The 27,542-nt window shown below is 37.6% G+C and overlaps 1 protein-coding gene across 3 annotated transcripts in view; it reads right to left on the bottom strand.

Moving 5' to 3' along the window:
• The window catches only part of MAN1A1 (mannosidase alpha class 1A member 1), a 151,815-nt gene that overhangs the window by 91,649 nt on the left and 32,624 nt on the right, over positions 1–27,542 (bottom strand). For all 3 annotated transcript variants that reach the window (XM_055714850.1, XM_055714849.1, XM_005445688.4), the window contains exons 2-3: positions 20,809–20,905; positions 9,004–9,119 (exon numbers count right to left, since the gene is read on the bottom strand). In XM_055714850.1, the coding sequence (XP_055570825.1) occupies positions 9,004–9,119; positions 20,809–20,905 (213 nt within the window). The remainder of the gene's footprint in view (positions 1–9,003; positions 9,120–20,808; positions 20,906–27,542) is intronic.

Below are 27,542 nucleotides of genomic sequence, written 5' to 3'. Positions count from 1 at the left end.
AATATTTTGTCTCCAGTACCTTACATTTTGCCTTTCTGGATTTAATATGGCCATTTAACTCGCAAACCATTACTATCTTTCCAGGAATGCAAAGGCCCTTTAAGAAAAGCTCAGTACGTATGCACCAACATCTGCTTCTGGAAATCAGTTACAGACTAAAAGACTCTGAAGTAATGTGAATAAAGATTTTAATGTCAAACCACAAAGATTAATTGCACTGTAATCCTGAATGTTTGCTGAAGTGGTGATCTTTCAGGGTATTTCTTGAAGTTAACCATTATTTTAACGTTAACAGATTTCCAATACCTTACTTGTACACATCTCTGAACCTTTGTTTGAAATCCTTGTCTCTTACTAAAACTTTTACACAAGCCACTAAAGCAGATGCAATTAATGAAATGGACAGACATTTCATTAATGGTAGATTTGAATGTTGTATGCTTAATACACAGTCATTCTTAAACTCATTACATCAAGGTAGTAGTATTCTCAGAAAGCACAGGAATTACAGCAATTTGCAAAACAGTTCAAGAAGTTTTATAATTTCATGTCAAAGAAAGATTCATCTTTACATGGAAAGTTCATGTGAAGAAGTCTGTTAAGAAAAGTGAACTTGTAAAAGCAGCAATTTCTGCTATACCAACTTTACCCTTCTTTATGTTTTGATTTGGTGGGGGTTTTTGTTTGGGTTTTTTTGTTATTTTGTTTTTGTTTTTTAAATTTTTTGTATTACACGCTTAAGGTGCCATACTTTGATCACTACCCTCTTTTCACATTTCTAGTCATCATCCACACAGAATTTGCACAAATGAATCTGTATATTTCTACTCAGCATTCAGATCCTAAGTAAGCAATGTTAATTTTTATTTTGCTCTTGGATCCAGCTATCCAGCTGTACTCAAATACCTTATGATCTATTTAACAGTGCCAAGACATATAGCAAACCCCTCCATCTTCACTTCCCAAAGTTTCTACTTCAGCAGCTGAAGAGGCCAGAATTACTTTATTTTTTTATTTTAAGTTTAGTCTTCTCTTTCAAACCATCATTTTATCATTATATAGCAGGTCTGAGATACGGTTGAATTAATTCCATTATATCTAATGGAACTTCTGTAAAGAGAAGTGACTGGATAGGCTTATTTTAAAATGACTATGATGTTCCTTTTGTAAAATCCCAAGTATGTAATATGGCTCTGACCAACTGGATAGATATTCTTTCTAATTTTACAGTCTTTTCATTAGTACTCCAATTAGGCAGCACAGCCATGTGTTGTGTATGACGATATCTGAAACACCTTTTTTAGTACATGGTCTGTGCTAAGCTCTTACTGTTCCTATGCAATATCATCTTACTCTGGCTGCTGATTTTGGAGACCTCCCTTGTATAAAGGATTCTTAAAGTATGTAGATGCTTGGGAAAGGGATATGTATATTGGGAACGTATTTTTGTTTTACTTCCAGGGCTTTTATGTTAATTGAAGTATATGAGTAACTTGGTCTTTCATCTTACATTTGTTCAATAATTTATCATTCGCTATTTGATCTTCTGATAAGTGAATCATAAATGGTATCATCCAAGCACTAAATGAAATCCAGAGAAATTGTGACTGCAGTTCACCATACTGACAGAAAGTGGAAACGAAAAGCAATATATGTATCCATTACATGATGCAAGGTTAAAACTTGACAACTGTATGGAATTTCATGTGGTTTCCTTGATTGGCTTCTAAAGACAAAATTCTTTTGACAAAGAGGTGTAACATCCTTTACGTTTGCTGGCTAGACACATAACACCAAAGTGAACCTATTTACTTATGGTGGAAACCGCTCCTTCTCAAATTCAGGCTATGCGAATAAGCAAGTCTCTACAATCAAAAGGACGAAACAGCTGTGTGTTACCACATTTTGGCTTGACAAGGAGAAATGCTAAAATAAGCATATAAAATAAGATTTTTTTTAAGCAAGAGAAGAACCATAGCTTGGAAACACTCAAGAAGCTGCAGGATGTTACAGGTTTAACCACTAAACCTATTAAAGTCACTCCTTTTAAAGAAAGGGAGGTTGACTATACCTTAGGAAGCCCCATCTTCCAAAAGCAACAACTATTCCCAAATGGGGTAGGGAGGAATTGTTACATTAGCTAGTTTATGTTACCCTGCATTTGTACTTTATTTGCAAACATACAACAGGGCCAATCTGATCTCAGCTGCATCTCACCACTTCCCTCGCCCTTCTGTAAACCAGAGAATTAATCTACAACTGGTAAACTGTTAAAGCTTCAACGAGCTGTGGTTGAATTTAGTGTTGAAAGCACTGTTCAGACGACAAAACTACTGTCAGCTGGGCTCTCCTGAAGCCTTTTTCCTTTGACTCCTCCAGCTTCCCAAAAATCAGTATTCACATCCTTCTGAATCATTTCCTTAATGCATCATTCCTGAAAGTCTTCCTTTCCATAAATTTGTAGACCAAGGCCAAAACAATTTGTCTATGTTTTCTTCTGAAATATTTGATTTTGAAATATTTCATTTGAAATACAACCAAATTCTATTTATCTAGTATAAGCTTCCACCTGGCACTCATTAACACTGGTACTTGCTCTGCCATTCATAATTCAATTGGAGAAAATACTGTGTGCTTTTTACATGGATGAATGTATTCACAATAATTTATACCCAATATCTTAATTTAAATCTGATAAAAAGCTTACTCTCCTTGTTTTTATAAAGATCCAAATAAGGCTACAAATCCTACCAAATAATTGTTTCAGTCTTTTTTGCACAGGTTCTTTCCAAAACTTTCTTTCTTTCAGTTCTCTTTTTCTTGTCTCATCAAGAGTGTAATAAAACTTCAGTTACCTCATCTGCATTTCCATCTATTGCTCCTATGTACAAGGACTATAGGTACTCCCCCCACACCTACATACCATACCGTACTGTTGTAAACAGCCCATATCCTGCAGGTTAACAAGCTGTGCAAGAGAACACCAGGGACTCCACACTGAGCAAAGCTGAATAATGTGCATAATTCTAGACTAAAAAATGGACACAAAGGAACCATGTTTCCAGTGAAATGAGAGAAGTAATTATTATTATTATTACTTTTAAATAATATCTCCCAGTTAAACCGCAAAGGTTGGGAACAACAAATTCTAGCATTTTCAAGCAGTCTGGGAAGTATGATAGAGACACCAAGAGTATCACAAGAGCTCACTTTAAGCTACTGTAATTTAACAACATTTTAATTACTTGCAATTGTGGGGGAAGTAAGTTTCATTTGTATTCCACAAATGAAATTTAGTGGCAGCCTGCTAAAATACTCTGTTCCCATAGACAAGGGAAACCATTTTAGCCACCTTCTTATTGCAATTGTCAAAGCTTGGTTATTGCATAATATGTTATTTAACCTTGATAAAGTCCCCACATGACAAACTTTAAGATCTTAAACAGGAACAAAAATAAAGTGCTACTAAAGGCATTAACGAACTCTAGTAGCAAAAGAACTGGATTTAATAATAAATGTGCAAGATCTCCTTTCAGCCCATCAAAATAATTTCTTATTCGTAATCAAACCAAAATCAAGTCACTTTGAAGTCTGGTATTTAGAGTGTACTAATAAATTATATGGCAAAGTAGTAAACATATAGTCCTGTTAAAAAAGAAAAGGGGGAAAAAAAAACAAAGGGGGGGAATTGTAGAGGAATGAAGCTGGGTTAATATATACAGCTGTGGGCTGGCTTCAGGGGCGGTGGGTTGGCCAATGTAGATAAGGTGCAGCTGTGGCTGGTTAAGTGGTTGAGAGCCAATGAAGAGAGAGCAGCTCAGGAAGAAGCAGAGAGAGGAAGAAGTAAGAGAAGAGAGAGTGTGCCCTGGATGAGGTGAGATGAGGAGAAGGCAGCAGAGGGACTGGCATGAAGAGTATGCTGGCATGAGATGGTAAAAGACCTTGCTGCAGCTTGATAGTCTGGAGAGTGCTGCGACATAGTCTTACAAACTAAAGAACCATTTTCAGCTGCTGACTTTCTTAAGGTTCTTCACAGACCCATTGTACATTTACTTGAAGTCAAATTGCTCGCACCTCCCACGTGCTGCTTTTTTTTTTTAATAGTAAAGCTATTCAGCCACAAATTGTTATATTAGGAAACTTTCTAATTTTCTCACTTAAAGAGAGAAAAACACCAAAAATAAAGTGCCACAACCCTATCTGCGTCCAAGCCAGATCACTAGGTTATGATCTGTTAAATATATTAACAGGTCGATCATAATGCCTACGGTTTGAGAGTAGTAGGAATTAAATTTGTACGTGCTGAAGTTAGAAATTAACAATCTCGATTCTGAAAGTTTGCCCTGTTACTGACTGCCCCACCATGACAGATTTGAGCTAAATATAAATGCTGGAAGCATTAATAATAAGATACAAATAATATTTGTTATTCTGTGATCTTGGAAAAGTTGTATGTTAATCTGTACATGGCAGTAGAGATAAACTTAAGTTCCAAGTTTCTATACTTTTTTTCCACTCTTTTCTACTTCCTAAAGTAGTAGATATATTACACACAAAACTTCTACATTGCATGGAGATGCACTCGAAGCTTTTTCAAAAGATACTTGAACTTGCAAAGCTAGGTACAAAGATGAAAATCAGAACTGCTAAGTAAGCCTTCAAGCTTCAGGGTGGCTTATAAAATCAGATAACAGTGACTGACTGACCTCTGTAAACAGATTTGCTTAAGAGTGCTGGCAGTACACAAGACTGAACGTATCCTTGCTGTCTTATTCATTCTCTTCTCTTTATGCAGTTCCTCAAACTCATTTAGTACCTATTTGCAAGAGCAAATAACGAAACGCTCTTCACACTTTCCCCACAGCACAACAGCAACTCTTTCCTAGGTTGATCGTCCTATGCAGTTAACAATGGAAAGTATCTGTGATGAGACACATAATATGCAACGAGTCAGTGCTCACACAAAATGTCAACTAAAGTCAGCTAAATTATATCCACATAGGTAGAGCTGCTGCACAGACTGCTGCGACTTTCATCTGACTGAGCAATCATAACTTCCCACCATCCTTCATTTTGACAAAAAACAGAGAGGGATGAGGCAAACAAAGCAAAATCCACTAATAACCAACAGGAAGGTTATTTTAGTTTGACTCCAAATTCACCTTTGAGATAATCTCCTAGTAGAATAACCATTTTCCTATTGTCTCAACAAGCACACAGCTTCCTGCTCCATACCTTGTTCCCATTCTGGTCCTGTCTGACTACACGCACATCAGACAGTTGATCAGTGAGTCAGGTCATGAATTCAAGCACCATCCCACATACCATTTAATTAGTTAGCACCTTCTGGTCTGGTCTGGGCCCCTGTCATTCCAGCCAATGCCCAGGCACACTTTAGGACAACATGTAGGCCAAGGACTGTTCTCAGTATGCAGTAGGGGCAAGAGTGTCCTTTTGCAGGGAAGGAATTTAGCAGGGCTGAAGAAGAAGGGGAGGGATCAGTTAAGTCTCTCACCCTAAAGAAGCTGGGGTGTGTCTGGGTGTAGAAGCAAAGCGCCATCAGTTCTAATACTTAAGAACTCCCAGTCCTTCACTGCTGTGCCATGCGGCTCAACCCCCACACCACTCCTCTCCTAACCCTGACCCCTTCATGTGTCTCATTAAGATCCTTCTTCCAATCTCTCTTCCCAAGTATGGATTCATTGGGGTTCACCCTTTGCACTGCAGAGGCCAATAGCTTTTTTTCTCCCCAGCATGAAGCAGAAGTTGGGTGGTGGTACAGAAACTCTTTCAGAAAGCTATGAATGCTCTCTGTGTGTGCAGGTTCTAAAGCAAACTATGAAAAAATAAACCCAAAAAAGCATGCAGCAGTGTGTAGCTGTAGCTAGGAAACAGCCAAGCTCCCTAGTCATCCCATGAAAGACTGGCTCCTTTCTCCTCCGTTGCAAGTGCTGATGTACAACCTGTCCCAGTGCAGCCTCAGGCACGGCCACGCACGAGCACCATGGAAGGGGTGTGCAAGCAGCAGCATGCGTGGGGAGGTCAGGCCAAACCCTCAGCCATATTAACTGAAGAGCAAAACTATACACCTCCATGGAGGTGAAGTGATTTAATAGAAAACAGAGCACAAATCCACGATGCAAAGACCATGGATTTAGCCACGGCAAACATCAACTTTTTCCAAAGGTATATGTATGTCTAAATCTCCTAGAATATTAACAGAAAATCCAACTTAATTCCTGAAGGACCACTCAAGTTTAGCTGAAACTTCAACAAGGTATAAAACACAAGGAATTTCAGCAGTTATAAAAGAAAAAACCTCCAAGCATTGCTTATGTGGATATCTCAGTTATAAAATCACAGGGCTAACAGCTCCAGCTATAATAAAAATCGCCTAAGCCAAATGGGGAAGCTTCCAAACACCTCCACTCACAAGCTTACCAAAATTCACAACTTTGCTGAGAAAGGTGGCATTTACTTAACTAGAATTTTCCTTCGAAATCAAAACAGTTTGCTTTCTTCAGAAAGGTAAACAAGAGTAACCCTGAATAGTAATTCATTGAATTGAGGAACTGAAACATATATATGTGACAAGATGATGCCAATTCTCATTAAGTCATCTTTATTCTACAAATCCTTTTATGTGGATGAACTACTGCCTACTTTAGAAAGTGACATCTGGAAGCTTTTATGATCAGGTGATGAGAATGATTGAGTGCTGGCCAAATAGTTCAACATATACACGAATATCTGATGTATTACAAACTTCTAGAGAGGAAAACTTGCTTTATCCAGCTGCATTGACAAAGAATATAAAGAGAAAAGATTCTGCTACAGAGTAGTCACAGCTATTTTTGTAAAGAACATCTTAAAAAAAATTAAAGATTTTAAAAGCATAGTTCTACGATTAAGTGGAGAGAAAAAATAATTCTATTTATATAAATAAAGGCCAAACATGCTTCCCCAAAAGACGATTAAGCAGTCACTGCCCAGGAAATAAACAGAAACATGTTTTATACTACTCACAAGAAATAACACTTAAAGATATGTCAGTGTGTCAGTTATTAAAAACTAAATCACTTTCATGGGAGAAAGGTTTCTAAAACAGGAGCAAGTAAGTGTACAAAACATTAATGCAGAAAATGTCAAGTAATGCCTAATAAATGATAAATGGTTAAACACAAAAGAGAGGGCCCTGCTGTTCTTTGTGCTAAGTAATTTCCAACTTTAAACTGTAAGATACAAATACAAAGCAACATTTGAAACTAGAACTTATATTTAAAGTGGAAAACTAAATGAGTGCAAGCTGAGCAGCTTCAAACAATTCAGCCATTAAACAAACTGATACCAAGTTATTTATTGTCGTTTGCTCGTTCCATTTCGGGAAAATTCATCTATTCATTACTGTTGTCAATGTAGAATTCAATTCTATATGATCATGAAGATTAAAAAAAATCTTTTGTGAGGTGTCAAACTCAAGGCAGCTATTTACAGGAATATCAGTATTACCTGTAAGTTTTGGTAAATGCTGGATTGTGGCATTGACCAACTAATGCCATACAAAATTTCAGACATTTTGAAAGACTTCATAGCTTTTAAGCATTACTGAGGGGGGGAAAAAAAAGGCTACCTAATTTTAAAAAGTACATAAATTAACAAGAGGAGTTGAAGCTGTAGGCAATACCATCTAGAAGTTTCCAGTAAAAAATCTAGCAAGATTTATATAAACCTGAATATTTTAGTGTTATTAATGTAAATCACTCTACAGCGCTTTATGGTGTTACTCCAAGTGGAGCTCAGCTCTTCCTTTAAAGTGGAGTTTGCTATTTTCTATGATGTTTTGTTCTTACATTTTTAAACATCTTAATAATGTTAAGCTAATAAGAAAGGATTTTAATATTACAAAAATTCCTTTAGAAAAAAAAGATCTTATGCACAAGTTACAGTCAGCATGTCATTCAGACATCTGACACTACTTGGAAGCACAAATTAATATCCTGTATTTACACTATTAATGTAAACATTAATGCACACTAAATTGCTGCTTATATAAACTATATAATATCCACTCTTCTTAACTTCTCCTTCTTAAAATGATAATTAATTCTCAAGCATGTAGGAGAACATAATTAATCCTGACTTTTGCATAACATATTAGAAAGAGTACTTTGTTTTCAGAAAGTGTTTCTGCCATTGCATACATCACCTACAAGAGCTTTTAAGCTCAGTGTACTGTGCCCACAATACTTTCCTACTTTCCTACACTGATCAGCAGAAGTACTCCATTGGCTCTCTATACCCAGCAATAACAAGTACTCTGACCCCCAAAAGAAAAAAAACAAACAAACCAAAAACCAGGCCATTTCAATTTAATTGAATTTTTACAGAGGTTCTGTCCTGTTCAGGGCCTTTCTAGAATAGAAACTTTAATAATGAACTTTGATGAACTCTGTTCTCAGCTGCATATTTACCAGTTAATAGGAAGATTTATACATGCAGTTGTGATCTGATGCCTCTTAAGACTAAAGCAGCTCAGTTTGTGTCAGTAGTTCAGCTTAACTCATGGGGTTCAACTTCAGTAGTATACAGAAAGGAATTTAAAGGGTATTTATGGTGTGTAGTTTTCTCTAAACACAAGTCACATTTGTGGAAGATTTCACAAAGCAAACATATAAAATGTTTACATAACTAAAAAATTAACGCTTGAAGTATCCCAGTTCTTGCGTCCAAAAGAGCTGAAAGGTCTCTGTTGCTTTACAACGATAACCTTATTCCTTCCTTCAGGCCAGCTCGTTGCCTCCCATCTACCTAAACCTCTCAGACTGAAAAACTGCATATAAGCAGAGCAGTAAGTTTATTATAATTCTGCTCCCTACCTTCTTTTGTCTATCAACAATCTAAATTCTGTAGCCTTGTATCATGCTTGCACTATCAAAACCCAGTCTTCAGTTGGCCCCTGGAGACCGAACAGAGCATTAAATGTTTATCAGCAATGCTACTTACCACATTGAAATCTAAGTTTTTTTCAACCCACTCCTTGGCTTCCTTGAATTCCTCTTTCATTTCCATGATGTATAGTGTATCAAGGGCATCCACTATTGTTGCTCCTTGAATGTTACCTGAAATACATGAAGAGCCAGTGATTTACTTTCCATTGGAAGGCTTTTCAGTTAAATCTGATTAATTTTAATTAATTTCAAAATCCAATTTCAATTAATGCAATTAAAAAATGGGCATATAAGCATTCAAGTTGGCAACTAGCAATTTACAGCCTTAACTTTGATTCCTATGCCACAACACAACACCATAATATTTAAGTATTTCTTCTACTAATGAAGTTTTGAAGAGCAGAAGATGTACTGCATTTTCAGCCCCGATTTTGCATTTTTAAACACTGATAGAACAGTTAACCATAAAATGTAACTCATTACATATGGTAGAGAAACGACTGTTTCTTCCAGTTTGGAGTGAAAAAAATCAGTTGCTTTTTTGTTTTCATACTCAATAATATGCATAAAACTTTAAGAAGCTGGTAAGTACTGATCACATTTCAGTTAATAAAGCCCTCTAGAAAGTACTCTCTCCGAAAAACTTTTTTTCTGATACCGTGCATCACCATGTAACCTGCACAAGATAGCACTGGGGGAGCAAATGCACACTTGCACACATGAATTTCTCAGCTCAGGAGAGACACTGCCAGATGCCAGTTTTCAGAGCAAGTTCTGGTTGTTTGCAAAAGTGGCACCCATTTACCCCTGTTATGGAGATGCATGAGCTAGCCTTCATCTAACACTGCAAGATGAAACGTCAGCAGTATGTTCACTTTGGCATGGATTAAATGTTCATGAACCCATATGAAAGGTTAATGTGGAGGGTGGAGGAGAAAATAAACCCACTCAAATGACTTTTCCCATACTTCCTTCAAATTTGCTATGACCTTTTCAAAACACCATTTTTCTAGGAAGAGTTTCAATTCCTGTTTACTGAATAGTGTAAAAAAATTCAATTTTAGCCACTTTACTCAATTTTATCTTTACGAACTTGGCTCCAGCAATCTTCATTATCAATGGAAACTACTGTTAAGATATACTTTAGAGCAGACCTTAAATACAGAAAGAAACATTAAGAACTGCAAAATAATTTAGGTTGTAAGGCACAGAGGAAGTCATGAGGTCCAATCTCTCCCGCAGCAGGGCTAATGACTCAGGTGGACAGTTGACTATTCAGGAATTGATTGCACTGGGCAAATAATAAGACAGTAGCTACAACTAACTTTACAGAACTTGATTACCACCTTGCCTCTGAAATACCTGGTGAAAAGGTAAACTTAGTTTTGTAGACTTACGAAGTATCAGAATTCAATTACTCATGTTTAAGTAGGAAATCCACTATTTCATCAACTCATATGTTTACTACCATCAAGGTTTCCTGCTTTCTCATGAAAAGGAGAAGTTATCGGAGACCTGCATATATCAGGATTGACATCACATTCCTTTCTTAAGCTTCCAGGTAGGAAATAATTTTCCATTTGTACCATCTTAAACAAAGTAATACTTGAGATTATTATGACAGTTACTTGGTACACTTAACAGAACCAGATGGTCTCTCTCCTTTTAGCAGCTGTTAATTGTTTATACCATCCTTTTTGGAACATCCCTTTCATACTCTGAAGGAAGCTATCTATATGTTTTCCCCCAGATAGTCCACTAATAACACTGCAGCGTACTTTGGTAAGAAGAACATCACATCAACCCAGAGCTTATTTGGATCTTGGCTGCCCTTCTCTCATACTAAAGGAAAAACATTCCTTTAAACTTGGCTAGCTAACTTGTATTTTTCCGGAGCGCATGAGAAAGTGAGAGCTATTGTGGAAAACTGCTGGAGGACACGTTCTCAAGAACACTTCTGCAAAGACTCTGGAAATGCTTAGTAACTCTATACAACAAAAGCAGCTCCTGGTGAACTTTTACAACTGAGCACTACTTACTGAAAAATCACCTATAACCTGATTTGCTTGAGTGGACTGTGATAGGCTAACCTGCAATGACATTCTTTGTGACAGTCAGTCCTCTTGTAATACAACTAACACTGCTTCTGAACAACTGAGCTTTCAATTTCAAGGATTAGTACTTGAGCTGCAATTCACTACTGAGTCAGAAGAAAAAGAGGAGAATTCAACCCTATTGAGAAATCACCCTTGGAGTCACACACTTCCTATGATTTTTATTTCCCTCCCCCCGAATTTGGCCTCCATGGCCTGCTTAGAGCATAGACCTCTCCCTGCAGGCAGACAGAAGAAAATGGAAGAATCTCAGGTAGATCTTACTTTATTTGAAACAACTTTTGCTATTATTCTGAAGGCTTCAGAAAACAGGATAAAGCAATTAATGTGGCAATTAAATAGTCAGGTTTGTCTTGAACAGTTATACTTCAAAATTCTTGATAAAAGAACACTGAATGCATTTTTAAAGTGTCAGTTTAGAGGCCAAAATTACGACTTCAGAACAACTGCAGTTTACACTGTTAGCCAACAGGATAATCCAAAATTAAGAGTGTAAGAAATTGTGTAGCTGCTCATTCATAACCAGTTAGACAAACAAAGGGAGTGGGAGGAAATAAAATAATAATTACAAAAAAGGAACACAAAGAAGTTAAATGAACATTTCTTATTATGGAATAAAACCAAATATTTCACAAGCCTATATATGCTATGCTTCTCAAAGCACACCACATAAATTATTAAATACAGTTATCACTCACGTTAGTTCCAACACAATGTTCCCAAGGAATTACACAGGAGTCATGGTCTACAAGAGGCAAAGATTATTGCTAGACAATTACAATACACACTCACGTGACACAGAATATTTGAACAGAAGGACTGTTTTGTGATACACCTAAGGTACTGCTATGAATTTGGCTAATAGTGAGCATTGGGTTACAAAAAGTGCCAGCAAAGATGCAGTCACCGCGGCAGAGTTTCATAGCTATCGTAGAAAGAAGGGAGATATCACAAGCAATACCCAGAGCAAATTCATACATCTCAGGTAATTACAGATACATTTTTCAGATAGTAAAAAAATACCGTACTCAAGGTAGAGAAAATGGACTTGACATTCATAAAACACAAGCTTGAAGTGAGTAATTTTGATGATAAAAGAGATAACCAGATGTACAAGCCTACCAAAGCAAAACATCATTAGTCGCTACCAAAACCTCCAGACCAAGTAGTCATATATGCTCCATTTCACTTCCTTTGTCAAATCTGCTTGTTTTTCTCTCCTCTTTGCTAACAGCATCATTTATTCCATATAAGTGATTAATAGAGAACATATAAAAGAGCCTACAAGCTAGTTAACTGAAGAGAGAGCAAAATAAATCAGTCAACATGGAATTTCAAGTGGACTATTTAGACTAATTATAAGAACCAGCAGCATCTACAGAGCATCCTTTCCAGTTTAACACTTGAAATCCTTTGCAATGATCTGGAAGAAAATAAAAAAGAACCTGCTGCTAACAAGATTTGTGGATGATTAACTAAGATGACTGATTACCCAGCATTTCAGAATAGCATCATATAAAGCATAGAGCAGTCTAGATCACCTCTGGTTAATGCACAGTGTGTCCATTTAAACAGCATGCTTTTTAATATTTAACCATGCAAAGGTAATAAGAACGCTAATAAGAAAAGGAGATCACATTAGAGAATGAAGTAGCACCTCACGGGTGGGTGGGAAGAGCAGAATTTAAAAAGTGATCAGAAGATTAATAACTTCCAGGGTGTCACTGCAGGGACAAGCTTATTAGTACAGCTCTGTGACTGAACTTATGTGGCCATATGGCTTAAGAACCACAACTGGCTTATGGCCAAACTATTTGGAGGGTGGGCCAAAATAAGCTTTTATTTGTCTAGCCCAGGCTTTTAGACATGGCTTATATTTTAGCCAAAAAAGCCTGAAATAGAATACAGCGAGGATGCTAGAATCAGTGTATGCTGACACACTTAACAGTTTGTTTACAACTTTCCTCCCATCCCTTGTACAACAAGTTTGTGGTTTGGTTCTTGTCACGGTTTAACCCCAGCCAGCAACTAAGGCGGCACAGTTCTCCAGAATATCCACATTCCTCATCACCAAATATGTTTGGAGATATAGATACACACACACACACAGATACGCATACATATATGTGAAACAGATGAAGATTTGTAATCTGCAAGCATATCATATAGAACATTACATGGAGGAAAGTTTCAGATGTGTCCTAACGCACCATCTATAACAAGATGGAAGCCAAGCTCCTTACTCTTCCCAAATTCAACTCCTTTTCTTTTTCTAAGTTTGTGTCATATTCAGAATGGAAGGAAACTGTGGCAAAGCATATAAAAAAAAATGGAAGATAAGGAAAGATGAACTATGAAATGGCCTCAGATCATGGTATATGTCAGCTCCCTCACCTATAATAGTTCGCCATCCAACAAGAGTCATAAGCTAGGATTTCTTGTTCTTGATTGACTGTAGAAGATTAATGGAATGTTGGGGTTTTCTTCCAGAAAGACAGTTAAATTTTTTGTTTCTGATATGAAGTACAAAAATTAATATAGGACATTTATATTTGTAATTTTTTTAGTATGATGGAAATTCAGCACATACAAACAATAGTGAACATCCCTTCAAAGTTAAAATGTTCAAAAAAAGTTTCCTCTATTGTCAGAAGAACTGCTCTTTTGGGCTACTTTCTACTATTTGTGGAAAAGAAAAAAAAATTGTATACATCGCTATATTTGAATTGGACTCAGCCCCACCCTGATCTTAGACTCTTCGTTGTTTTCAGCCAGTGAGGCAAACTTGTTTTGTCACCTTCCAGTTATTGTAAGTTGAAGAAGCTCAGTGAAAGCAGATGTATCCTATGAAATCTTCCTCCAGTTTTTCCTTTCAGACTCAAAATTCCAGCCAAAAAAATACACAAATACAAGTGTCACAATTTTTTCCTTATCTGGTCATTAAGAACAGTTCAGATCTTAACATGGGGAGTAAGATCAGATACTTTGTATCACTAAATATGCAAATTCAAAAAAATCAATCAAGCATCTATTTTTTTCAGCTTTATATGCATATACATTGTATATTAACAACTCCGAACTACGTTGTTGTCAACATATTCAAGAATATATATTGATTTTGTCAAGCCTATGTTTTGACTTGAGCTGTAGGTTTCTTAGAGAGCTGTTTCACAAGCTGACTTGGATTTTAAAACAGTATTTTCCTTTATTTAAAGTTCAGTGAAAAGGTTCCTATCCAATATCATTACCAATTTAAAGTGTCAAGAGTGATTAATTGTTAAAGTGTGCTATGCCAAAACATGAAACTCTTACTCAAGTACTGGCAACGCCCCAGCAACCCTCATGTTTTTAATTTCAGTCACTATTACCAGCTGGTAAGAGTGGAAAAGAAACAATTTCAATTTTTTTACTGATCTAGCTTTTCATATGTGTACCATGAAATAATGCTGTGCTATTAGCTTTTCATATGTGTACCATGAAATAATGCTGTGGTATTTCTAGAATAGTCTTCTAATCTCTAGTATTTTGCACATCTGTGCATTTTAGAGCCAGCTTGTGTATTTAATAGTGCTTGATAAATTATTCTTACATCACTCATCTCTTTGCTTTCTGTGGAAGCCCTCGGCATCGTACAGCTTGCATACATCATACAACACAAGCTCAGCTACATAGAATCATAGAATCATTTAGGCTGGAAAAGACCTTTGAGATCATCAAGTCAACTGTGAACAAGCACTGCCAAGTCCATCACTAAACCGTGTCCCTAAGCACCACATCTACACCTCCTTTAAATACCTCCACCACTTCCCTGGGCAGCCTGTTCCAATGCTTGACAGCCCTTTTGGTGAAGAATTTTTTCCTAATACCCAATCCTGGTGCAACCTGAGGCCATCTCCTCCTATCCTATCACTTACTACTTGTTACTGAAGAGACTGATACCCACTTCACTACAATCTGCCTTCAAGTACTTGTAGACAGCGATGAGGTCCCCCCTGAGTCTCCTCCAGGCTAAACAACCCCTGTTCCCTTAGCCACTCCTCATAAGACTTGTTCTCTAGACCCTTCACCAGCTTCATTGCCCTTCTCTGGACACGCTCCAGCACCTCAGCATCCCTGTTGCTGAAAGCAAGCAAACCAAAACTGAAAACAGTACTTGAGATGTGGCCTCACCAGTGTGGAGTACAGGGGGACAATCACGTCCCTAGTCCTGCTGGCCACATTGTTTTCGATACAAGCCAGGATGCTTTTTGACCTTTGTGGCTACCTGGGCACACTGTGGGCTCACATTCAGCCGGCTGAATCAACCAACACCCCGAAGTCCTTTTCCACCAGGCAGCTTTCCAGCCACCCTTCCCCAAGCCTGTAGCGCTGTGTGTGGTTGTTGTGACCCAGGTGCAGGGCCCAGCACCCAGCCTTGTCGAGCCTCATACAACTGGCCTTGGCCCATCGGTCCAGCCTGTCCAGATCCCTCTGCAGTCTTCCTGCCCTCAAGCAGATCAACACTCCCCCACAACTTGGTGTCATCTGCAAAATTACTGAGGGTGCACCCAATCCCCACGTCCAGATTGTTGATAAAGATATTAAACAGGACTGGCCCCAATACTGAGCCCTGGGGAACACACTTGTGACCAGCCAGCAGCTGGGTGTAACTCCACCACCACTCTTTGGGCTCGGCCAGCCAGGCGGCTTTTTACATGTTCCATTATGAACCACCTTTTATTTGTTTGAACATGACTCCTACTGATTTGGTATTTCCACCCCTTACAAAGCCTATTGCTCCCCACATGGGACAAAAAATCCTTGTTCATTCCATCTATGCCACTTTTCATGGGCCTCCATATATTGCATTGAAAAGCCTTCGCGCTTTACTACTTAAGAGTTCAAGTTCACCAGTTCTGTGTATTAACTTAGAATTGTACGTTCCGTGCCACTACGTGCAAGTTTAAGTTTAGGTATGTTAGACCTCATTTGCTATTTTGAAGTGCAATTACAATCTGTCGGGGAATCCGCTGGGTTCGTGGAACTGTTTGCAGTTTGCCATTGCCATAGCTACCTCAAGTAACTTGTTAGCGCTGCCAAACTGTCACTCGGGTCACTTGGTTTTCCAGCGCTGTGATAAGTAATTTGAGACCGTGGCCTCAGCAGCAATGGATCCCTGCAAGAGGCCAGTAACAATCCTGAAAAATGTTTGGTTTTTTTTTTTTTAATCTAAAAAGATAATAAACCTGTCTTCATCCTGACCATCTTCTTTGAAAAAAACCCAGCAGTTGCGCAGCATGACCTCCTCTCACAAATGCTGTGTTGAGTCATTCATCCACGTATCTGCTAATGTTATTCTTTAGACTAGTTTCTATTCATTTAGTTGGGAAAGAGGTCAGGCTTATTTCCAAAATTAAGACTGCGTACTGAATGCTAAAATTCCAAGGAATCCAGCAGCAACAGTGAAGACAAACAAGATGGGGTGTGTGTGTGTTTGTGTGTGTGTGGAGGAAAGATGTTGAAGTTTTTCAATTTAGATTAACATATTGTTTAAATACATACACAATTTATTTTCTAAAGCTACATAAACTCACAGGTTAAAAATACATTGTTGTACACCGCAAGACAGTTCTGAATATGAAATTTGGCAGGCTTTAAAAAATTGTCATACACCTCAGTACCCCATACAAGAAACTACAAAAATCAGTTCAAAGTGGGAGGAACAGGATCTTGCTAAATTATAGTACTTTGGCTTTGCAGATTGTGGGTATTTCTTAAATGCCTCCCTTTTCCCTTCCAGAAAAGGTCCTTTTTCACTTGCAGAGATTAATTATACTATGCCCACAAGTTACAATATTATTAAACTGGCAATTCTGCACATGAAATACAGTTACAGATAATTTTAAAACCCTTTAGTAACACATGCTTAGGTACAGAAAACACTTCTAGAAAGAGCTCTCCGCTAGTACCACAATGTTTATTAGTTTTAAAAATTAGTACAGAAGGCTTGGAGAGGAATAACTCCTGGGCTGAGGGGCTGGTGGTGGGGCGCTGCAAAAAAATTGGCAAAATTGTGATTCTGCCACTTCCACACGAGGAGGGTACATGGATAAAGCTCTATTTTAGCAAGTATTGTTGATAGTAAATCTGAAATGTTAAAGATCAAATTATTTAAAATTAACAGCACTTACTCAGGGCCTACTTTCTGCCAGGTCTGGGCAGAGAACTATTAGTACTCACAGCAGAAGTCATACCAGCATAAGAGACATGCCTTGTTTTGCTAATGCACAGCTATGGTGCAAACTGATGATTAGCTAGTCCAATTTACTTGATTAGCCTAGAAATAGTTGTACACTTACTGGAATTAAACTAATAAGAATGCTACAGAGACAACAACTGATGACTTTTCACTTCTGCCTGTTCAAACAGTTGTTATTGTAACTGAATTATTCATACTTGGAGTAAACTATTAAAAACCCACAACAATGTTAGTTACTTTCCAAGACAACGTGGTAAAAGATAAAGTGGCAAATAAAAAGGAAATCAAAACATTACATGGATGTGCTGAAAAGACTGCAATGGTCAGAAACAAGTATGTGGCTTTGGCTTGAAATAGAAATATTTCAGCTTACATACGTTTCAGCCTTTCTCTGAAAGTGAATTATTTTTAGCGTGCACATGTGAAAGGAGGCAATTTCTGCTCATAGTATGAATACGTCTACAGTCTACCAGTCTAAAGAGTCTCTCAACTTATTAAATATACTCTGTACCCACACTACTCACAGAATACCAATGAGATCAAGGCAAGTCCTTTGTCTTCAAAAGTTACATTTCATGCCCTGGGTTTAGGACATATAAAATGTCATTTTAAAGTTCAGCAAGAAGTCCTCAGCTACAGAAGAGCTCTTCTACTCTTAATTTGTACAAGGTGCTAAAGCAAGATGCTTTTCCTTCCCCTGATGAGGTCAAAACCACCAGTTGTCACTATCCTTTCTCCCATCATCATCCCACTGGCCATGTTCCTCTTCCCCTAGACTAACAATAGTGTCAGAGTAGTTGCCAAATTCATGATGGTATTGCTTAACAGTCACATTATGTGTAACAACGCTTCTGAAAACCCCATGTTATTTTTGTGTTTCAGAGAAACGTGACAGTTGTGTCTTGTCTTCAAGACACAAACGCCAATATATTCTATCTATAAAATGCCTTATCATGCTTGTAATGTCTAAAGCATTTTTACCTCCAAAATTCAGCTTAGAAGCAGTATCATTTGACAACAACCATCCCCTTCTGTGTCAGAGCTATAGTGACTATAACCTACACAACATTAAGCACCAGCGAGCTACAGTATTGGAACTTGCTGTTCCCCACAATCAGGTATTTAAAGTCTCTATCCCATAAGAGACACTCCCAGTATACGCAAAATACCATTAACTGCATCAATGAATTCATAGGAGGGGAAGTGTTCAAAATTAAACAGCTGGCTAATGAAATATGCTGTATTTTACTGCTGTTAAGACAATCAGAAACTTGCTATTTTTTGTAAAATTGAGACCCAGAAGCAAGAAGAAAAGACAATCATGGCAAATTGGAGATAGTTATGGTGGATGACAGTGAACTGAAGGTCTTACTTGATTTCTGAAGGCTGTCAGGAGATTTGCAGGACACAGAGCTGGAAGTAACCTATTCTCAACTAATTCAATTTAGAGTTACCTTTAAAAGTAGTCAACATTTGCATTATTTTTTTTTTAAATAAGAACCAGAAACAAAGACAATAAGGAAACATGTTTTTCCTTTCAAAAGGAAAGAGAGGTTAAATTATTTGACAAAAAAAAGAAAAAAAAGAAAAAGGAAAAAAAGAAAAACAAGATCATACTTTTATTGCTTTATTAAAAAGGCATTTGTTGAATTCAAACATGAAGGTACAGATCAGATCTAATCATCTGAGGACAGAGTTTTGTTTCTAAAAACCAAAAGGAGATTATGGATTCAGGAAAGGGTAGCTTATGAGACACGACTACTCGCAGATGTGTTGTTCTTCAGTATTCTGTAAAGCAATTCAGCAGAAAGAGACCTAATGCTTATTTTGATTTGCCACCAAGATCAACAAGAGTGAAGATGTTCCTTCGGAAATCTCCTCAGCAGTAAGATCTTATAGTAGATGACCACAATGAGAAAGCAATCTACATGTAGACTGACTCTGGCTCTTACTCCTTTAAATGCAGTTTTGTTTTCAAATTCAACACTTGTCCTGTTTCACACTGAATAGTGTCTGCAGTGACTTATTCTTATGCAACATCCACAGAACTCCTGCTTAAGAATTTCCAGAGTCAATAATACATCTACACGGTTTTCTGCAAATCCATGCAATATCATTAAGAACTCAAACCTCGTAAACTTTTATACCACTTTTGATTCCAAATTAAACTACACTGAGCATTTTAATTTTCAAGACATCACGTGCCCTTTTGCTGTCCTCCAAGAACACAAAGAAAACAGGATTGTGTTAAGTAGTTCTTCAAATATGATATTAAATTGCACAACTATCAGTCATCTGCATGAAGTTAATAACAAATTTTAGTTTTCAAGAAAAGAAGAAAACAGAAGCCCCACTTAACCCTGAAGTTCACTCAGACTACTTTGGTTTCAAGCACCCAATTTGTGCTTAAAGTCCAATCACTAACTATATAATAATTACCTAGTAACATTTTTTATGTTACCTCGGGTAGACAAGCAGTGCAGCAAGACCAATGTAGATGCATTTTCAAAATTATTTTTGTAATCACAACTGCTCTCTCTTAGCAACTTCTAAGTATAGTTGAGGATTTGATAAGTGTTCTATTTAGGCTGTTTTAGGAAACGTTTCCACTTCAAACTATATTTTCCAAACATTCAACAAAATAAGTTCTTGTTAAAATCAAAATAATGTATTGATTTTGTCTCAGCTGTAGAAATGAGTTAATTTTCCAGCTATTTGGAAAACAGAAGATATTTGAATATAAAGATTGCTGTCAAACAGTTTAATTCTTTGTTTTTCTACAAAACTGAAGATGATGACAGTTCATAGGACTGCTTTCTCATGCCTCCTCAGAATGCTGTTGCTCTTCAGCTGCTATTTATCCAGCCCTATGTCCCACCTCGACACTGAAGAAGTCTTATTACACCAGATTTCAGCAGTGTGCCTCTCCTACTAGAACTTTTCAGCCAACTATTTGATCTACACTGATAACAACTTGGTCGTTATTTAAGCATCTCCCGTGCAACATTTAGAGGGGCAAATAATGGTTATAGTCATGAAAGAGAAAGCCTGATAAGGAAACCTGACTGATACAGACTAACAAGTTTTTTAAGGAATGGAAATAAATTCCTGAGAACTGTAGACAGCTTCAGCTACCTTCATGACTGTGAAGAGTATGCTTTATTCCTTGTTCTGGATTTACCCCCCCCTTACAGTTTTTGTTTCCTGCTTATTGAATGTGGTGTCAATGAGTTCCACTTCACAGGAAAAGTTTAAGGCAGGGTAGTATCTAATACAACAAAACTACACCTTTAGCACACAGCAATGACACGCTTCATTTATTCTCATTCAGATGGTAATCTATAAAAGTCATAGCAAGCATCACCGTCATTTACTGTTACTTTTATACATAAGAAACACCACACTGAATGACAGAGGGTAGAAAGAACATGTTTATCACCTATAAGCTTTTCATCTGATTTACCGTTTTATGCTAACGTCACTAAGCACAAAAATACACTCTACTCACCAAATAAATTGCTTGAATGTCCTTGCTTAGATATAGGTTTCAGTTCATTTAATCCCCATGCATAACGCTTATAATTATCCCAGGCATGTTTCATCATCTGTAGAGAAAGGAAAGCAGGATTACAATGTTGATTTAGCAAGAAGCCACAGCAAATACTGACTTGAGAAAATTCTCAACATTAAACACATCTAATCCAATGCTTAATTAAATTCATGTTATATGAGTTATATTAGAAATATGAAATACTCAATACAGAATAACAGTGGCACTGTTTTCTGGGTGGCACTGTGATAGTTATTGTCAGAATTCTGTCTGTCCCACCCACCCCTACCGTTATCTGCATGCTTATGGTCAAGACACACTGAAAACCAATTAATTTTTAGGAAGGGAATTTACTGTGTTAGATATCAATTCAAGTAAGATTTTATTTCCATTATGCATACACCTCAAACTGAGGAAGTAACATTTTTAAATTAGTTTTTTCTCCTAAAGTAAGAATTTTTAAGGTCAAAATTAAGCTTACGGTAGTTTTCAGATTCTGGCAGAGACTCTCAGGCATAAAACTAGCAAAATGAAACTTGGTATGGCTAATAACAGGAGGAAGCTAAAGGGGGCAGGCAGAACACCTAGGAAAGGTTTTGAGGTTATTATGATATAATCTTCTATGACTACAAATGCCATTGTATGTATCAGTAGCTACTTTCACATGTCATTTTCCACAAATAGCTGAAAACTTTCACAACTAAACACATATCACTACAAAACCATGTTCTGCATCAAGAGGTGCACCACAAATAAATACCGCTTTGAGAAACTGCTTCAGGGAACCTAGCGCAGCAGCTCTGCAGTAAGAGCAGAGAACAATCACGTCAGAAGCCGGGACAGCAGGTTGACTCAAGGACCCCTTCACACTCTCTACCACCATGATCAGCCCAAGCAAGCCCAAATTGTCCTTTTTGGGGGTTGCCCAGGTGCACAGCCAGGACCCTACCTGTCCCTTCTCAAACATGCAGTGAGGACAATGCACCCAGCTCTGCAGGCCTGGTGAAGAACCACTGCCACGCCAGCAGGTCCAACACCTCCCTTTACCAACCACCACCTTTAACACCTCCTCAGGAAGAGTCTTCCTTAATGGTCACCACAAGCAGCCTGACTTTACATAACAGAAAAAAAGATCTTGCCTCTGCATTGCCCCTCCTCCCCTCTTCCACAAGGCACAGCAGTGCTGGGAATGCCAGAGGTCATCTTCTAGACAAAAAGTGACAATTTCAGACCTTTTCAAAGATACTGCTTCAGGCTGTCAGCTGACAACACTGTTCTGCCCTTGCTTTCAGACCTCTTCTTGAGGCCATGTGTGTCAAGGATAATTTTGTTAAATAACAGTTATAATCCTAAATTTAAAAAAAAACAGCCTTGGGGCACAATGATAATAGAAGTCTTGCACTTCCTTCCTCTTCCCTTTGCTCAAATCACGTAGAGAAATTACATCAATTAAAAATATAGATTAAACCAGACTATAATAAATGACAACTGATTTTCTAGAGTACTGCTGCACTTGTGAGAATAAACATTTATTTGCTATTTATGGAAGCACAAATGTGCATCTATACTGCAGGAAAATTCAGGGATGTTAATTTACTCCAGAGCCCTTACAGCCCCAGATGTACAAATGGAAAGATTGGCACCTGCATTTAATACCTGAGCATTTTCAACCAGAAGGTTAGCCTGGTGTCAGACCTCAGCTGAAAGGCAATGAGTAAGAGGCTCTGAGGAAATGGTCTCAGGCCATGAATGCCACTGATATGCTGGATGGCAGGAGTGGTGTCCCTTGCTTCACTTCATTGCAAAACAGCTTAAGTGCTCTCCAAGGACAGGATATTTTGTCCCAACGCAGAACTGGTAATAGGCAGCCATGTGGTAGACTTCATGTTTACAGGGGTATCAGTTAGCAAGCAGGAAAGGCAGGAACAGCTTCAATTCAGCTCAGTTCAACCACAACAGTCACAAAGTGCATGACGCTACAAGATGTCCTATTTGTGCTCAGCTGCCTTTAGTTTTTCCAACTGAATGACATTTTGATCTTATCGCATTGTAAATGCATGTGTGAGTTGTCAATTGAAACCACTCTCACTACCCTGTTGCTCGTCAGCTCCTAGATATTAAGACAGGAAGCTATCCCACACAGACTACTTACTAATAGTATTTATTATTGCATTTAATGAATAACAAGTGTTTTGGTTTAGGGTATTTTTTCCCCCAAAGCATTCTCCTATTTTGCTGAGTCCAAGTACTCAGGTACGTTTTTGTCTAATTGCTTCTCAGGAAATTATAATACGTGAATCCAAAAAGCCAGACAGACAAGTGACTTGGAAAAACCCCAAAACTTTAAGAAATATTTCTGTGGAAAAGAAAAACCCACCAGAATCTACTGAGCAAGAGACCTAATTAATCTCTTTTGGCTAATCAAAGTGTTAATTTAGAACTCTTCCAGAAAATCTAGATTTAGATAAAACCACCAAGCTTAGTAAGTAAGCTTTCTCCTAAGAAAATGCACTTTTAGAACATCCTTGCTTTAGACATTTTGGGGGTTTATGGACACAACATGGAAAGTAAAATTCAACTCCAAAAGCACTCAGTGAGCCCTCTAGTGTTTCAAAAGGACCCGAGTTTTTCCAACTATACACAAATGTTAATGGCTATTTAGCCAAAACTTCCTAGGAATCAGTGTTACTGTACTTACTAGGAAAATAGCCCATAGATACAGTAGCCTACAAAAACTACCTTAATCGACACTGCCTGCTGGACAAGTGAGTTTGGGCTTCGAACCTAGCAAGAAGTCTCAATTTCTAGAATGCAATACATCAGAATAGTCTACATGCTTTTCCCCCTGTGGAAATTATAAAACTGTATTGTTTCCTATTAAAAACATTTCCTATTTGTTAATAGTTTTATTTTCTACATAAGAATAGAAAAATTCTAAAATATTGAGTAGCAATTTGAATAGACCCAGCTCACTGAAAATTATTAATTTGCTTAGAAAAAACTCCTAGCACTGGTACCTCATGAATTAATTTTAACAGGTTTTTGAAAAATCCATTTACTTTTCTGTTTGCATGAGACATCCCCAAATCAATGTCTCTACATTTCTTTAATTCACAAAGGCCCTTCTGATCACATCTCTGACTACTCTTACAAGTACTTTTGAAAGACCACAGTTACAGAGAACATCTGTATTTCAACACCACATTATGAATCCTGTTAAAAAGAAATTCCTCATGATGAAGAGTCTAACAGCTTTTGACCAGATGATTTCAGATACTCTCATACTCCTCTACAATGTAACTAATAAAATTATTTCACCCAAGTGCTTTCAAATAATTCCTTACTAGTTCTCCAGGATGTCAACAGGCAGAGTTACATTTGCATAGATGTATTCCTCAGTCCTTCTAGTTTTACTAAGATATGTTCATTAACTTCAAACTTGAGAAGAGCCTGATAGCTCACTGGAAGCCCCATGTCTACAACAGCAAAGTCTGTTTCCAATGGAGCTCTGTCTCGGGTCACTCGCAATCAAAAGTAGCAGCCAAAGGCTTGACTAGCTAGCACTGTTTTACTAGTAAGCTGTTTGGCTTTACATCTTCAGAAAAAAATGGGGCGCTGATTTTTACATACAAAGTCAGAAAATGCCACAATACTACCCCATATCTGTTGAAGAATAACAAAGTGTGCTATTGTAATTGGTATCAGCAAAGTCACTTAGAAGCAAAAGATGAAGGTCTGACATTACGCACAAAAGGACCCTGTGCATGTCTGTCTTTAACGGAAGCATTTTGAAATACAATTTTAAAATCCTTCTCAATCCACTGAATATTAAAAAAAATAAAGTGAAATAAAGTAAAAAAAAATATCCAATTTGTTCTCCAGAAGCAGAAACAAAGACCTTTTCTACAGCTATAATGCTGGCCAACCAAAAGATGATGAGAACACACTCCTGTTTGTTAGTATTTTAGTTACCGCCACCTTCCAAAACACTCTAACACAAAGTCTACAGAGGACACCTAACCCACTTGAAATGTGCAAAATACAGTTCTAGTCAAACAGGAGTACCCAAGAGTTCAGGCAGCAAATGTTGCCAGAAAACAAAAAGATGATGAAGCAGCACAGTGATTGTGGTGTTTAGGTGCAAAAAGCACCAGGTGAAATTAAAATAATAAGAACTTCATAAGGTTTATTTTTAGCAGTTACATACAAGCTGGGGAGATGTAAAGATGATGTCAGGAAAAGAATTCAAGCACCTTCTAGAACTGGGATATTAAATGAAAAAAGTTTTCATTGCATGAAATAGTACCACGCTGACTTTCAACAGAGCCATTCAAACCATGCCAAGACAAGGGATGAAGGCAGAAGGCTAAGGTACTAGAAGCCCAAGAAATGAAGAGACCAGTTAAAAACCAAAACAAAACTCTGAAGAAAACATGACAGCTTGCTTGTCTAACCTCTACTATTTCTCAGTTTACACTGTACTTTTTACACATTTAAATTATTCTCACCTTCTAAACTTCTCTTTACCAGAGCTACACATTCATTCACCCTAGTCTCCCGGAATCTTCTCTCCTTCCTGTTGCTGAACAAACTTGATTTGTTCACAGTATCAGCAAGGGAAGTGAAAAAAGTCCCCAGAATTAGTAAGAAATGTCAATACACATTCCACTTTCCTCCTGTACAAATCAACTTGCATGGTGCTGACTGTACTGGGTCTGGCCAGGATGGAGTTAGCATCCTTCACAGCAGCCCATATGGTGTTTTGAATTTGTGACTGAAATAATGCTGATAAAGCAGCAATGTTTTGGCTATTGCTGAACAGTGCTTGTACAACATCAAGGAACAGTGCTTGTACAACATCAAGGCTTTCTCTTTTTACAGCTCCCATCCGTTTCCCACTCCCTGCGACAAGTAGAATGGGGGGGTTAGCCAGAGGCTGGGAGGGGACACAGCTGGAACAGCTGACCCCAGCTGGCCAAGGGGATACTCCCTACCATGTAATATCATGTTCAGCAATAAAAACCGGGGCAGAGAAAGAAGGAGGGGCTTTCTAAGGTGGCTGCTGCTCAGAGACTGGACATCAGTCTGTTTGTGGGATGTGGTTGAGTGACTGCCATTGCATCACTTGTCCCTGCCCCCTCCTTCCTTTACCTACATAGTGGTCTTTACCTCGACCCACCAGATTTCTTGCTTTCGTTCTTCCCTTTCTCTCCTGCAGCCCACCTGGTGGGCCAACAGCTGTGTGGGTGCTTGGCTGCTGGCCTAGGTGACCCTACCACAATGTCTCATAGCATGTTCAGTGTGGGAAGTTTGTGACCACAACACAACCCCCAGCTGGTTTCTTCACTCTGATGTCAATATTATATTAACCCTCAGCAAAACCTCAAGCTTTAGAAAGCCATACTTCCTTACTTTCCACTCCCATTACTGTTAACCAACAACTGAACCTAAGTGAGACCTGATGAATCAGAATCACAGAAGGGTTAAAGCTGGAAGGGACTCTAGAGGCCATCTTGCCCAACCTCCATTGAAAGACATATTCTCAACTGTTTTTACAGTCATCAAGCACCAGCCAGATTGCAGTACAGATAAAAAACTTCACAATCACTCCCGAAATCTGTTATTAGTAAACATAACAGTACCTTTGAAGGTACTGTCACTAATCAGGATTTCTCTGTGAAAAACTGTATGATCTCCTTCAGCTGATTTACTATCAGTTTTCATAAAATCATGCCATGTATAGAAGAGCTCTGCTTAATATGCTTACAAAATCTACTGATTATCACACTGAATAATTTTTGGCAATACACAAACTATCTTTTTTACTTTAGTTATTAAAAGTATTTACATCTGTGTTTCATCATCTTTGTAATGGTATTTAGTGTAATATTGCAGTTCTGAAGTAATTGAGTTTATTGGTCTTGTCTTGAATAATTTGCATCTTGGAAACATGAAGTAATAGATTAATTTTTCTCTAGATCTCAATACATAACACTTTTTTTTCTAGGATTAGGAAGCACAACTACATTGTGAAATCATTGGACAACTTCCCTTGTTTTGGAGCATGACGTTTATTAATTTTGTCATTATTCACTATTATTGTTTCAATAGTACTTCAAACCTTTTATTTCAATCTTTCCCTGCAGTTCTGCATGTAATTTTAACACATTCCAATGTCTTTTCCATGTGAAAGTGTTTCGATCACTTATAACTACCTTGAATTGCCTTAAAAAAAAAAAATAAATTGGATTTTGAAAGTTGTTATCAGAATTCACAGCTTTTTACTCTGTCCAGACATGCTCTATAGTGGAAATTCTATGTAAAAATGTAGGGTGTTCTACTGCAGTTACTTCACTAATTAGTTCATAACCTTATCTAAGCAGACACACAACTATGACTAAGTGTGGTATGTGTCTGCTTTTTGGGGTTTTTTTTCAGTTACACTGCCTGCCCTTATGCTAGATTGCTGACAACATTAGTTTTAAGCAACTTTTCACAAAACAAAACCTCAAAGTTAACTGCTTGGCTGAAGACCAAGATTCACTAGAAAACTAGCTAAAACTGGTTTATATTCAGATCAGGTTTTCTGTAGGTAGAATTGTGTCTAAAGTTTGATTTCATATTAAAATTTTGCAACTATAGTTTCAGAGTTTTATTTCAAGCTCTTCATTTTTAGTTATGATTTCTTATTC

This window comes from Falco cherrug, chromosome 6 (genome assembly GCF_023634085.1).
Source record: "Falco cherrug isolate bFalChe1 chromosome 6, bFalChe1.pri, whole genome shotgun sequence".
Lineage (NCBI taxonomy): Eukaryota > Metazoa > Chordata > Aves > Falconiformes > Falconidae > Falco > Falco cherrug.
This window is presented reverse-complemented; position numbering and strand designations above follow the sequence as displayed.